Genomic DNA, 15,799 nt, shown 5'->3' on the forward strand with positions numbered 1-15,799 from the left:
TTAGTCACTACTTCTGTGGGATACCAAGTGACTACTTGTGCCAAGTACTTTGAGCTGTAGCTTCATGTAAGAGAGAGTGAGCCACGATCTGAATCAACAACTCATTAATTAATAAACAAACTATTCTCCTATATTGCTGTCAGTAGATCAGGTGACTTTATTGCTGATAAATACCATCCATCCATCCATCTTCTCGGCCACTTAGTCCTTCTAGGTTCGCGGTGTCAACGGGGAGAAGAGAGAAGCCCACACATTCCCATCCCTCGACTTCCTCAAACTCAACCCGGGGGATCCCCAGGCACTCCCAGGCCAACTATGCGATATAATCTCTCCAGCGGGTCCCAGGCTGAGGTTGGCCGGACCTGGTATACCTCCAACCGGAGGTGCCCAGGGGGGCATCCTTTCCAGACACCTAAACCACCTCAACTGGCCCCTCTCAGTGTGGAGGAGTAGCAGCTCTACTCCGAGTTCCTCCTGGATGGCCGAATTCGTTACCCTGTCATGGAGAATGAAATACCATATGATATGATAAATACCATAATACACTATAACGTATCTAATAAAATGAGCGTAAAATACATCCTTTTCCTTTATGGGCAAAATAGAAGGTACTTATGGCTTGAAGAGATTTTTGGATTACTATTTCATGGTTATGACCTAATGAGAGGACTAAGACAAAACTTTCTCCTCACAACTGAAACATCTTGCATTATGATGTAAGCACACTACGTAGTTAACCCATTATGCTTCAAGAACAAAAACTTCAAGCACACAACTGAAGACAGGCATCTGGCTAATAAAACTCCTTCACCAAGATCACAGTTCAGGGATGTGGAAAATGTGGTTCTTATCCAAGAAAACATTTCCAGCTCCTTAAAAAAAGAACTTTGAGGGTATCTAATCTCTTGGAGTGGAAACGTTAATTATCTTTATTGTATGACGCAACTTTTCTTTCTTGTTGAGAACGATGTTTTCCACAATGATAAAACTCCAGGCCAAGGGGGCATATAATGATGCTGCGGCACAAAGGCAGAGCTGCGCATCTTCCTTGTCTCCTGAATCATCACACAGCAGTCCCACATACACACAGCACTAGAGATTGCAAGTAACTTTTGTTCTTCAGTGACTGAAACACTGGTTTCCAATAGTCGTATGGTGGTTAGTGCTAGCACTGGACAGCTCCTGAGCTGTGATTTCAGCACAGGATCAAATCCAGCCTAATCTGTGTGGAGTTTGCATGTTCATATGGATTTCCTCCCTAAGGCAAGCAGGGACTGGAGAATATAAGTTCAATACTCATTGTAAGTTATCCCCTAGTAGAATATCAACTAAATTTTCACAGCGGGTTTGGCCTGGGCCTGCTCTCTGGTGGGTCTGGGGTTTGAGTCCCGCCTGGGGTGCCTTGCGACGGACTGGCATCCCGCCCTGGGTGTGTCCCCTCCCCCTACAGCCTTACGCCCTTTGTTGCCAGGTTAGGCTCTGGTTCACAGTAACCCCGCTTGGGACAAGTGGTTTCAGTCAGCGTGCGTGCGTTGCTAAAGATAAGAGTCCACAAGAAACAGGATACGAGTGCCTGCTGAATAAATGTAAACACAACAAGCAAGATATATTACCCAGCCAAAGCAAAGTTACTGAAATTACTAGCAAGGAAAACTTTTCCACAACTGGCAGAACTAAATACCAAAACACAGTTAACTATCAAGCTACATTAGCCAGCTGTGTTGAAGCGTACACTACCTGCAAAGCATTAATTACGGTGGAATCATTAGTCCAGAACAAAAATCATCATAATTTCAGATAATCTGTTTGCCACGTGCCAAATACACAAAACCAAATATTCCCTCTATGATGATCATTTCTAATGAGGGGAATTTTCATGTGATCATAAATGTTTTTATCTGAGAGGATAACGGATGTGGGATGTCTGAATAGGGATTTCTCCAGCGATTTAATTATAAAACCATATCTTGTCAGTACATTCAGGTTTGTTTCCTTCCTGGTCTGTGGGATATATTTACACCTCACGCAGCTTTGAGCAACACACATACACTGCAGCGCTGCATTCCAGTGTGTAGTGATGCTGTGTCATTGTTCTCCATTTCCTTCCTTTGGGGAGTTTGCACCCCTAATGGAAATCCTCATAGCAAAACTAAGTAACCGGCACAAAGAACATGGTAGCCTTGTGCTGCTGACATTTCAAATCTTCCATGTCAAAGGTCTTTAACAGTAAATACTACAATATGGACTTCTACTAGAGAAGAAAGCCCCCCCCCGCAAAAAAAATTCCACTGTCGTTATCCTCCCTTGTTTTTATAATACCTGTGGTTCTTTCAATCACAGCTCCACACTCCAACGGAGTCATTCTGTATGCTTGAGTAAAAAGACTGATTAGAGCCATTCTAATTCTCCCCCTTTATGAGGTCACATGAAAGTCGTTCTCAGACAAACAATGAGCATCAAGACAAGGATTGTGAGGTACTGTTAAAAAGCATCAAAATAAGGCATTACAGGAAAAAAGGGCAGAACAATACACTGAGTTCCTTGTGTAATACAGAATTATGTGCACAGGCATTATTTTCATAAAAGAATTTAATCAACGCAGTTAGAATATTAATGGAATTCCAAAAAGTTGCCCAGCAGTAGAAGCAGTAAACATTATGTGCAGGAACAGCTGATAATAGACAGTCTCTGACAACACAGACACAAGGTACTGATAAAAACCTAAAACATCAGCAAACAGAATTAAATTCTTCAGAACCAAGAGGGAAAAATATTGTTTGGATTCTTAAACGGGTTCATACATTATACAGTGATATGCAGTTTAACCACATATGAAAATTTTACAAGGCTTTGTGTAAATGTATCAACTGAAAACTTGCAACATTATCTGTGCCAGCAAGTGAAATTCCTCCTAAGGAGTTTCCATGACGACAAAGGAAGCTAAATAACAAAAAGCCTGAGTGCATATAAAGCAGATGGGCTAGATTTGCAAAAGATAATACAGCTCAATTAAAATATTCAATGGTAGATAAAACATCAATAATATGTATTAGCAGACCTCATGCAGGTGAGTGACCAAAAAAATAAATAAAAATTCACATCTCCCCACAAATGCTCATATTTAGCTTGCCAAGTGTAATTTGGTAAGAGCTACAATAAACAAAAGTGAACATCAGCTATGGCTTTGCAGCACAGGAATGCTGAAATGTGCCATTAATACAAAATCAACCTGGTCGCTTCCAAAATATTCAAATATTCATGCAAGAGAATACTGAAGACCAATATTCCACTTCATTAAAATTTTCAAAAAGTATTACTACCCCTAATATCTGTCCAAAAAAAGAGAACCCACCAGTGAATGAACTGCAGATTGTCGAAAAGGACTACACCAGACAAAAAGTGCTTTTAAACAAAGTAATTCACAAGGAGGTAGAAAACTATAAAGGGAACAATAACCAGCAGACAGGGAAGGTTAAAGGGAGAAGAAAGAAAAAAAAAATTATTCTGCCTGGAACAAAACATAACTTAGCTAGCAGACAGACTAGGTCAAACCAGGAGAGATTTTTCTGGTGGTGATCAGTCAACCAGCTAGTCGCCATAATTCATATCTATGGAGGAAGTTTCACATATGAATAAAGAAAAAAAGGGCTTCTCTTAGAATGAATACATTTCTTATCCATGTACCTAAGCTCTCCAGGTGTCAAATTTATACCTCAAGCATAGAGCATATGAATGGTAATAGGTGTATAGATGGTAATGAAGTACTTTATCACTCATCACTGGCCAGCTGGATGGGTGTCGCTCTAGTGATCACGCGGCCCTACAGAGCCAAACGTGTATTATAATGCCTTTCTATCCCGGCAGTCATTAACCTGAATCGGTAAGATCCCGGTGGTGCGGAAATGAAGGATGTTATGTTGGCCTTATGGAAGATTAAAGTAAATAAATCTCGCAGTCTGTCTCTTAGAGGCAGCCTGGCTGCACTTTGCCTGAGTTCCTCCGCTTAGTGCCCACTCCGTGACCTGACCAACTGAAGTGGTCGAGATCCGAAAAGGTTGCTGGGTCAATCCGATCTGCTCCATTACAGGGTCTGGACTTGGGCGGACCTCATGGAGGATTTCATTACCAAAAGTCACTTGACACCGAGTTCGACACAGAATGGCACAGTTTGAGCTCTCAAGTAAATGAAATGACAACATTAGGCTGTCCGCTTGGCAACTTGGCAGACTGGATCCTACTAATACCTGTACATGAGGACCATTAAGCCCTGAATTATAAAAGCAAATTATGCATTGTACCCCACTTAACAGATAGGATACTGGTTTACAATTATTAACAGTAATTATTAAGTTACCAATTACTGTTTAGTGCTTTAATTATAGGGCACTAACTGATGTAGTGGTTAGTGTTGTGGCTGTAGTGTCTGAAGGACAGGGGTTCAAATCCCCACTTCTTTTGATCAAGATACTTTCCCTGACTTAATACAGTAAAAATTACCCAGGTAAATAACTATGTGGCTTAATACAGATTTAACATCGTAGGTTATTTTGAAGAATGTTGCCAGATAAATTATTTTAAAATTTGCACAGTAAAAAATATGGAATGAATAAAAAGAAAAGTCTCAAAAAAAAATTTAAAAAAAATCACTGCTTCAGGAAACATGGAAACAGTTTTTTTTTTCTTTCTCCCCCCTCCAATTTCTTCATGTGCACATGTGAAAAATATCTAACCCTTGTGCCTTAACCACATGTGGAGCGTGGCTCTCTGGGTAACCTACAGGACGTGGGCGGGAGGTCCCGTTTCATCATAACCCCAGGCAGCAACAAACACCATGCTGACGCTACTCAAATGAGCGCAACAGCAGTGGAGCCTGACTTCCCTTTAACTGGGGACTGCGTCAGCCTACTGAGATGTCTTTTAATCATTTCGGGTCTAAATGGCACCATGTGCCCTTTACATAACGGCAGCAAAAGAGGGAGAGGGGCAGGACACCCTGTAAAAGTTCCACTGTGACAATACAAGGGGAAGCATATCTCAGTCTGCTGCTTACATAAAAGGCCTCTTTCACTTAAGGCGGATGTGTTTTTTTTCAACACAGACTTAAAATGTTCCCTTCAGCAAGACTTGCGTACTGTAATACTGCAAATGACTGAAAAATTAATATAGTACAGTGTGTTGCACTTTATCTGGAACAATACCCACAGTCCAACACAAAGAACACAATGCTTTTTGTTCAAGCAAGGTCTTCTCAAATTATCAAGTTCATAACGTCTACTTATTTTTCAATGGTCATTTGAAGTCACCCTGGCTGGTCGTGCAGTCTCGCGAAGACAATTGGTCAAACCCTGTTTTCTCTGTGTGTATAGGAAGACCAACAGCGCGCGCACGCGCACACACACACACACACACACACACAAGAACACAGGACCTTGCAACAGTGAAACTGTAAAGTTTTTTTTTTTTTTTTTTTAAACTTTTCATGATGTGGACAAGCTCATCTTATTTTTCCACTGATCACAGTTATGCCCCATACTGTGTGTTTAAAAACCGCCAAACTATCAACACAATAATAGTAACCCATCTTTTAGTGAGATCTTTTGAGGAAATTACACCGGCAAGGTAATACAATGGACCGAAAATAAACAGATAAACATCTCAATACAGCCTTTACAGGTGGAAAATTTAATAAACTAAAGAAGCAGAAAATATCTTGGCTAAAGAATGGTAGGAAACCGTAACCCTTGCACAGCTGACTGTTCAAAATGTGAACAGATTAATTTAATCTTAGCAACTGTGCTATTAAAAGAAACAATACATCTGCAGGAGTGCCGTGTATTTTTTGTGGCATGCAAAAAATTCTCACGTGCATTATTTTACCGTTGTCCACCTAAAAAGGCTTGTAAATTCCCCTCCCCACTTTTTTGAACATCTGATTTAAAAGAAAGTGTTCACACTGTTCAATCCAAACTATGCTGGAATTTAAAAAAAAAGACTGGCAGGTAGCAGACTTGCTTACTTGCACAGAAAAGAGAAGATTTATTTTTAACTGAAAAACAGTATACTGTCCACAATAGCAAAGGGAGTACAATGGAAATAGCCTAGCCGCAGGGTCAATACAAACGGCAATCTTAACATGACCATTATTCGAAATAAAAACCCTCTGAAGGAAATACAGGCTCATATCCAGTTACTACTTCTATAACTATGGAGTTTGTGCCATGCTTAATTTGTAATTACCACAGGGAACATCATTTGCCTTAATTCATACCAAGGAAACAATAGTTAATATTAATACTTTACTATGTGGTGGTGTTCAGACCTGTTTTTAAAATTGAAAATTAAAAAAAAAAAACCCAGGTTCTAGACCGGAACGGACCCATTTACTACAGGCCGATTTCAAACTTGCCATTTGTTAAAAAATTAGTTCTGCAAAATTTAATACGACCTCAATTAAAACAATATATCTGAAAATTTTACTATGGCTTCTGCCCTGATCAAAGCAGAGAAATGGCAATAATCCATGCTGTGAATGGTATTTTACTTTCATCTGATGCAGGAATTACCTTTATTATGTCGTTGGATGCAAGTGCAATGTTTGATACTGTTGACCACAAAATTTAACTTTAGGTTTGAATATCAGGTACTGTTTTTCAGTGGTGTGTGGAAATCCAACAGGTTTTAGCTTCCATAATCTATAGCTCAGTTCTGACAGCTGTACCGGTCCTTTCTGCTTCAGACATATCCACACAGGTCTCCTATCACCATACTAGGAAGCCCAGAAGAGGTGGGTAGACACTACCACCACAGTTTATTTCTTCCTTTCTTTGTAGAAAAATCTTTTGTTTTCCTCTCCACTGCTGCCAGCTGACACTCAATTGTTTTCTATATCTGTTATGCACGTAATACTGTATGATTAACAGCAACCTTGTTCAGCGCTCTCTGTCACTCTACTTCTGTGCTGAGAGCTCTTTAAAAAATTAAATTGAATTAACTTGAATTCAGGATCTAATCTTTGGGGGGGAAATAGAGGCTTGATTGTTCTTAAGACTAATTGAAATGGATCAAATCATTTTTCATAGCTGGGTGCAGGGCTGAGACTTCCACTATTACTGTGATGACAAACGGCAAATAAACCTGTTTCGTATGCACCACTGATGCTTTATGGATGGCTCCACGCAGCGACATGAAAAGCAAGGGAAAGGGGGTGCCAGTTAACAACGTGATTTAGAGATCTCAGTTTCTATGGCAAAGCAGACGAGAGAGGGGGATATGTCCTGGCGATGCTGCCAAAAGTCTCAGTTAAAGCCACGAGTGAGAGAAGTGCTTGGTGGAGTGAAGGACATATTCTTGCTCGGACTCAAGAGAAGCTCTCTGCAGACAGAAAGGAGGCAGTGTAGCCTGTGGGAAAACTTCCAAGAGTGTTCAGCCAAGCCTGCGTGTGAATGATCCTACCATCTTACTCCGGTGACCACACAAAGTGACCCCACGTGTTTCGCGGGAACACTGGAATCCGTTCCAAGCGAGTACAGGGGGTCTAGTCTCGTTTCCACATTAGAGTACACGGAAACCAATACAGCGGCACTGGCCCACCTTAAACACATCTTTTACAATTCACATCATTCTCATTAATGCACGCATTTTATTCTTTTTTTTATAATTACAAATAAGCGGATTACCAGACTTTTTCAATATTTCTGGAACAGGAGACACAGTAAACATTTACCATGCAGATTACCATCCGCTGTACAGTTAAACTCTACAGAGCAAGAAGTTGTTACACTATTTACAAACTGATTTATACATAGTGACCAAGTTTAAAAAAAAAAAAACTGATGGAATATATTTGTACATGTTATCAGTTGGGTTCAAAGGTTCATTTGGGCCACATGGCAGCACTTACAATGTTGGCTGTGGCAAGTGAAAAGAACAAAATTACTGTATTGTTAACACAGCTGACTAAGTGAGGAGGAACAGGTTAATCAGGCAATTTCAATTTTCATGCGTTCACCACTTTTGTAAACATGAAGTTCATCCCCCATGGTGATATGCTGATTTGATAATTATCAGCAGCAGAAACAACAGACAAAAAGAACAAGGGAAAAAGTGCATACAAAAATCCAGTATAGAAGTATAATCGTTTGGCCTGTAGTATGTACTTCAACTGTTCCTCAAATGCTACTCTGGGAATATTATACACCTTTTTCGATTAATGGCCAATTAGAAGTCCATCATGAAAAGCCATGGCTTCTGAATTCAGCTGAGGAATCATTTCCGATACAACTCAACTGCTAAGCGAAAGGTAACAATTCCTGTGACCACAACTAACAGAATATATGCACTTATTTTACTACATGACAACATACCGTCAACAAATAGGCAACGAATAAAGTACTCTGAATGAAAGCAGGAAACAAACATTTTAAATTTCTGCAGACAGGTTCGTCCTCAGCGAAGAGGATGCACGATCAAACATTTGCTGGTCTAAATCCAGAGTTCTTGCACCCTTGAGCCATGTACTTTACCCAACGCTAAAAGCTGCACTGCTCCAAATGGGAAAAACAGGTGCTACTCTAGATGACAGTGTTTTACTGAACGGCCAATATATGTAAATATGTACAGATGCCGCCTCCTTGAAAACTTTCCTGTTAAAGTGGGTGTAAAGACAAAAAGGATCCAAAAGGGATTCTGAGCAAGAAAGCACGAGGGATGCAAGTGGAAGCAGGAGCAACGCGCAGCGGGTCTCCCCGGCTGTGCAAAGCTCAGCCGCCACGCAGCTCGAGTGAAAAATGTACAAGGATTTGGCTGCGGCAGCAAATCCCAAGCCTGCGGAAAGAGACCGACATTAAAAGGCAACCATAAGCTGCAGGCGACAGCTCAACACCAGGAGCTACTTCAAGGAATTGTACCAGGAAAGCTTTCAGAGGCAAAAAGTGTGCAGTTACCATGCACCAGGATGGATTTTGAACACAAGCCACCAAGTGTGGGTAGAATAGGTAGCCAAAATCCTTTCTGCCCCCGTTGAAAAACCAGTCAATCAGAGGCATTCTGTGGCACAGCAGGCAGACAAGCTGCTTTGAATTATATTTCAGGAAATCAGTGAACACAGAAGTATAAACTCACCCAGTGCCTACTGCAAAACACACCAATTTCTCAGAAAGTCTTACTATACGCACACTAAGTGGGAAATTATTAGCAAACCTGTCAGAATGATAAATCTGTAGTACATTTCACTACAAGTTAAACACACACAGTATGATTTTATAATTACACACGCTGAAAATTTAGTAATTTTAGTAATTTTTCAACAATAAGTTGAAAAATATTCTGCCTTTTGTATTAATTGCCTAAATTATAACAGGAGTGTTAAACTGTACCAAAATGCAAACATGGTTTATCTGTGCTGATTTAGAACACACCTTTGTCCAAACTGCCTGAATGCACAATAAAAGTTACTGACTGTGAGGGTTTTATAAGTGAAACAGATCAGTCGTGCTGTCACAAAGACCGAAAATTGCCTGCTGGATTTCAAAGTGAAGTTGCTAGGAAGCAAAAATTTGAGAACGTTGAAGCTTTAAACTTTCGTTTGAGCACAGCCGACTTCACCGCAAAATGACAACCAAACAATTCCACCTTGAAGCCATTCCACTGAAACGAGCAAGCGGATGAGAAGGGCAAGTATGAGCGAAGTGACCGAGAAACACGTAGCAACGCAGACACCGTTGCAGAGTTCACCGGCTGAAATAGAAACACACATCTGGTCTCCTCCGCATTACACAGATTCGGATTTTCGGATAGAGCGCATAGATAAAAGCCAACATGGAGAAGGACCAACAATTATGCCATACTTGGGGTTTTCCAGAAGCCTTGTTCTAGGCTCAAAAGACCTTCTGGAGGAAGACTTTTTGTTTTCTTATGAGAGTAAAGCTGACCTCAAATATGGTGGGGGGTATTTCGCCACCTGAAAGGAATGAAACTTGTTGCCATCAAGGGAAAGACGGACAAAGCCAAACACACGCAAACTGTGCAGGAAAACCTGTTTCTGCTAGCATAAGATGCGTGTTCAGAGTAAGATTCCAACTTTAACAAGACCAACGACCAAAAACATGGCAAAACAAAGATTTCCACAAGAACAGGGTGGCATGACTGGTAGAGTCAGTGCCTTACAACTCCTGAACTGATGGTGGCCATGAGTTTGAGTTCTGCTGAAGGTATGTGGAGTATGCAGCCCACAGACATGAATGGAAGAAGTGGAAACACATTCTGTTCTTCTGTTGGCCTTGAAAACTATGCAAGCTGTCAGTCTGATTTGACTATCTGGCAATTCCACACACTCCCATGTAAATACCTAGGTGCAGTTTTCCCTTTTTTTTTTTTTTTTTTTTTAAAAACATGAGTGGTCTGAGATTAATACCACCTTTTGTTATTAAGTCCAGATTTCCATTTATCTGGTCTGCACCATCCAGTATATTGTGACAAACCAAGACCCAATATGAAAATTGTTCCAAACAGCTATGTGAGAGAAACTGTGAAATGCATTGCATGTGGGAACTCTGCAGCAATGCTCTCAGTTGCATTCTGGAACTCTATGGTCTGACTTAAATACTCAAGTGCTTGTGTTCGGATCCTTTTTTTACACCATTGTACTTTCATTTTCTAATTAGCTTATCTAAATGTGACGTATAGCCTTTGTCTTGGCCAAGCAGCTCGCAAACACTATTACAGCAAGTTTATGAAATTATTTATATACACTAGATGCTTTATAAACAAAATCTGTGAAAAGCTCTACATTACCCTACAGGCCCAGCAAACCATAAAATATAGCAAATATAAATCTTTATTTCTGCATTTATTTCCAGTTTCGAGTAGAAGGTAAAAGTTCAAGGAAATTCAGTGTTCTTACCGCCATTCCATCAGAATGGCAAGAAAGCTTTTTAGAAGTGCTTTGCTACGACAGTGCATGTGCAATTAAAAATAAAAAAAAAAAAGCTTGCAGCTTTCACAGTCACAATTAAAGAAAAAGCTTCCCATTGGAGAAGGAATTTGAATTTTTCCCCACATAAAAAAAATGGATGAAGTAATTATTGATATTAATTGATACTCATCCTATTTTCAGGAATGAGCGGAGCGGATAATGGGGATAAGTGTCATGTTCAAGGGTATAGCTACGGAGGAAACGAAACTTAAACCAGCAGCCTTCAAGTTACAAGTCTGATTCCTTATCCATTACTGTACCTCCTGCCCATTTTGAAACTACAAAAGAATAAGTTAAAAACAAGGTTAGCATTCTGGAATGTCCCTGCCAAAGCCCAGACTTCAATTCCATGTTTGGAATAAAACTGGGAGCTTCAGAGTGTTTACTTGTGTAAATGAAAAATGCAAGTCTCATTTTTGGGGAGAAAAAATTGGTGCTGAACAAAAATGCTCTGCATGAAATGCCAATGTGTGTTGGAGGGTGAAAGGTGGAAAACCATTCTGCTGGTTTCCAATTTTAAGGTGTAACAGCACACAATTTAAAAAGTTTGGAGGGAAACACTTGTTTAAGGTTCCAGCTGAGTGTCAAAATGTTTAAAAGACTTGTGTCTGCTGGGGAACCTGGCTTAGTGTGTCTTTGGTGCTTGGATCTAAGCACGAGAACTTAAAAATGTGTCTTCACACCCTACTAATTACACTCAAAAAGGCTGACTAAGCCTTGTCTTACAGAGCCACGATGAGTACTATGTTTTCTTCTTACAAGTATATTAATTTAAAGTAAGCCACCTTCCTCTGCTGTTTCAGGCATAAATCACATACTGATTAAAATGTATTTGCTTAAACCTGCTGATGCACCATGAGAAAGGTGGTCATACCTGCCTTATATTTTGGATCATTTTCTATCCAGACTCAACCTCTATTTCTAGAAACTTGTCTACCAGTATTACTAAAAGTCACTACTTTCACATTATTTCAGACGCATGAAATCAGTATTTTATTATTTCATGCTTACACAATGCTTGCATGAAGCCACTTACAGTATTTAATGCATTTTATACAGCTGGCAATTTTGTACTGCAGCAGTTCAGGGCAAGTGCCTTTCAAGGGTACTAGAGCAAAAGTGGAAGAAGCATTATTTCACTCTTAGTAAAGTACTGAAGGGCTGGAACTGTAGACTGACCCAGAGGGAAATAAACAGAATAGAGGAAACACAAATACAGTTATTTCATGTGTCAAATCATTATCTGTTCGTGTTTCTGTTTTGAACTGCCAAATATCACATCTCATCATCATCAACACCTTCCACCCCTCCGGGGGCATAGGCCACCAACAAGGGCTCTCCAAGCGTCTCATCATCGTGTCTAACGTTACATTATTATTGTCCACAATCAACATCTGAAACCAAAATCCCAAAAACCCCACAAAGGCTTTTGCAGACCAAAAACGGAAGGGAATGAAAAAATCCAAGTCTCAATCTTTCTCACTCACCGGAAAGTGAAAACACACCTTTCACAGAAGAGCCAATATTCTGTGGGAAAATCAGGCCCTGTAATAAGATGCTCTGTGCCTGAACTGCGGAGACAAGCTGTCTGAACGAGTGCTTCTGCAAGACCTTGTGCATGGCGGATCAAAGAGAAGGCCTGTAATTGGACAGAGATGGTAAGCTAGAGCACTGTTCTTAGTCAACCTGGCTTTATACAGCACATAAAACTTTTAAATTTGCACTAAGTTACTTGCTGATGAAGACATTAAAATGGGAATTATGCACAGCATTACGCCGGACTCATCTCATCAGATCATACGGAGAACATTACACAAACCTGACCATAAGCACAGTCTCATAAGAATACTAAACAGGGGTCATTACCCACCTTCAGTTTCTTAGCAACTGTCAAACAGCGGTCATTTATGCTTGAAGTAAATGCCTATTTCAGTGCTGAATTTTGGACGAAAGTAGTATAATTAGGCTACTTATTGTGCCAAGTAAACCAGAGAAATGAGGGATAAACGCTCAATTTGCTAGAAAAATGTGTTGCATGGCACTGTGGAAATGTGACAAAGTCAGTACTCACATATGACAGCAGTATATTAAAAAGTTACCATTGTGTCATCAGGGAAATTTCAGCCAAAGAAATCCAGAATGTAGGTTTACCGATAGACTAACATTAATATAAAAAGGAAAGGTACAACACAAACACGGCATACCCAATGTAAATGTAAATCTTCATACATAGAGGGGAATGACAATTTCTAACATAACAAAGCTATCTGTAGCCACCGGATTTTTTTTTTTATTCGCAAAACTTCTCTCCACCAAAGTGTTTAGGGGGAGGAAAAGGAAGGGGGAAAAAAAAAAAAAAAAAAAACCACACTATGCTGTTCAACCTACTTCGCTCAAGCCGGCACCCGTCATCTCAGAGACAATGCTTTTCTCGTAAATCTTGGCTAAAGGAAACCCAGTAAAATACCTTAGACAATGGAGCCGGCTAAAGAACGACGACGACATCATCTCTAGGGAGCTCAGGGCTCCACACTGAAGACACGACAAATACCCCCATCCGGACAGGAATCCCGTCCCCACGCATCAGTTTTGGTGTCAGAAGTGGGATCACGGGCCTGGTCCTTTTGGATTTTCCGGCCATCGCCCACAGCGGGATGACAACTCGCTCACTTACTCACCCGAATCCTCCTCATGGCCGCCACGATCTCCACTCTGCTGTTCGGTCGGGCCACGTCCAGGCTACCTATGTACTAACAGGAGAAAATAAAACACACTAGGGGGGAGTAGGGTGTTTGCAGATTTACCCCCTCTCCTCAATTTAAAAAAAAAAAAAAAAAAAAAAAAAAAACCCTCCTGGGCCACTTGTCACAAAGTGTTTCAGTGAGGGTTCAATTTATTAGTTGGACTGCACTGATTTAAAAATCAAAGGAGCCCAGTTTAAGAAATGCTAAGGTGTGCAGTTATTAGAAGAGAATTTTAAAGAGAAGAAAGGTACCGCCGTACACACACAGTACAGGTGGACTTTGTAACCCACTGAGCTACAGAAGAAAAGGAGGGTAACGTCGTCGACGTACGGGACTCAGTCTCGAACAAGACGCAAACTCGGCTTTACTGAAGTGACGGTGGTACTGGTGGTGTCTGTGCAAACCGCTGCAGCAGTGTGTGTGTGTGTGTGTGTGTGAGAGAGAGTGCGTGAGACCCGGGGAAGAACAAGAACGAAGAAGGGTTACCTTCGCCTCGAAATTAATCCCATGCTGGAACGCTTCCTCGTTGTGCAAAGGAATCCTCAAGTCGTGCCCATCGTCAACTAAATTGTATTTAGTTTTCCCCGGCATGGTGTCCGCGAAGACCGGCGCTTACGAATGGTACTTGAAACTTCTAGGGCGGTGTGGGGGGGGAAAAGGCAACTCCCGGAGGGCTCCGGTGGTGCAGCATGTGCGATTCCACCAGAAGGTCAGCGCGGCTCCATCCCGCAGGTTACGGACGCGACGCAACTTAGCAGCAAGTTACAAAACACACCGCCTAACCACACGCGCGCCAGTTTCACCTTCGTTAGTGCGGTTTTTCCCTGCGTGACGTCCGTAGATTCCCCGGATTCTTGAGAAGACCTGCCGCTCTGTTGTCGAACAAACCGAAATAAACACGAAAGCCGCAGTTACGTTTCTTTCCCTCTGTTTCTTCCCTCTCCCAATTCACCGCAGCGCCATGGCTGAGAAGCAGACTTGGACAATTCGGGAACTGAGCGTGATTGGCTGGATCGCGGAATTCCACCTGTTTTCATTGGATCGGAGTTACGTCATCAATATGTGGGCGGAGAGAAACACCTCGCTTTTCCTCATTGATTTTAACTGACTTTGAACTCGTGGAAGCGTAGTGTGGCACCTAGCGGTACCGAGGCGGGAAACATTCTCCGCAACTCGTCCACCGTCCCCAGTTTTCTTGTGAAAAAAACCGGAAAGAATAACGCATGAGTTTTTATTCGACGTCCGAACGCTCCTATTCGTAATATCGAATTTCTGGCAAAAGCGACAGTTACTATTTGTGCCAGAGTCCTGAAGCAGAATAACTTACAAATTCATGTGTAAATAACAACAAAAATAAAAGCCGCACAACCGCATCTTAAATAAACCTAAATCGAGAAAAAAACACACACACACAAAAGTTCACAACGTCATTAAAAGTCTCATCAAAAAGTGTCGTGAGAAAAACAGCTATGCTGTATAATTTATGTTCAACGGCAGCACTATGCTACACACCAAGGAAACACTAGCAGCCAACAATTATCTGAAAAGCAAAACAACTTATGGAAATTTTCTACCAAGCTTTAAAAAGGTTAACATGATGAACAGTGGATGCTGCATTGTTTTTCATTCAATTTTAAAGGATGGAAACTTTATGGAAATTTTAAATTTATTACTTATTTATTTTAAAATCAAGCAATGTATCTAGCAGTGTTGTAAGTCACCTTGGTGAATAAGGTGTGTGGGTGGATAACACCACAGAGTTCATTGGAAGTCGCTTTGGAGAAAAAAGTCTAAGTGAATAAATGTAAATGTAAATTTACTACTGCATAGCATAGGGCTTTGTAAAGGAAGGTATCCAGAGGGGAAAAAAAAAAAAAAAACTGAGCAGCAAAAATAGTTGTCGCATAGCTGGACTATGAAAAGAAGAACTAAAAAATAATCATGAAACCATTATCCGCTTGCTTCCCGTACATATATCGGGAAGGAGCATTTCAGAAGAATTTATGGTGTATGACGTGATAATTATTAAAAACCATTTCTGCCGTGGAGCAAAAAAAATCTGTCGGGATTGATGGCTCAGGTG

At 40.8% G+C, this 15,799-nt stretch overlaps 1 protein-coding gene across 1 annotated transcript in view; it reads right to left on the reverse strand.

Moving 5' to 3' along the window:
- nos1apa (nitric oxide synthase 1 (neuronal) adaptor protein a) overlaps window positions 1–14,705 on the reverse strand; it is a 73,586-nt gene extending 58,881 nt beyond the window's left edge. The window contains exons 1-2 of the mRNA XM_018754199.2: window positions 14,203–14,705; window positions 13,651–13,722 (exon numbers count right to left, since the gene is read on the reverse strand). Of these exons, the coding sequence (XP_018609715.2) occupies window positions 13,651–13,722; window positions 14,203–14,307 (177 nt within the window). The 5' untranslated portion in view covers window positions 14,308–14,705. The remainder of the gene's footprint in view (window positions 1–13,650; window positions 13,723–14,202) is intronic.
- Between the last annotated feature and the right edge of the window lie 1,094 nt (window positions 14,706–15,799).

This window comes from Scleropages formosus, chromosome 9 (assembly GCF_900964775.1).
Source record: "Scleropages formosus chromosome 9, fSclFor1.1, whole genome shotgun sequence".
In the NCBI taxonomy this organism is placed as follows: Eukaryota; Metazoa; Chordata; class Actinopteri; order Osteoglossiformes; family Osteoglossidae; genus Scleropages; species Scleropages formosus.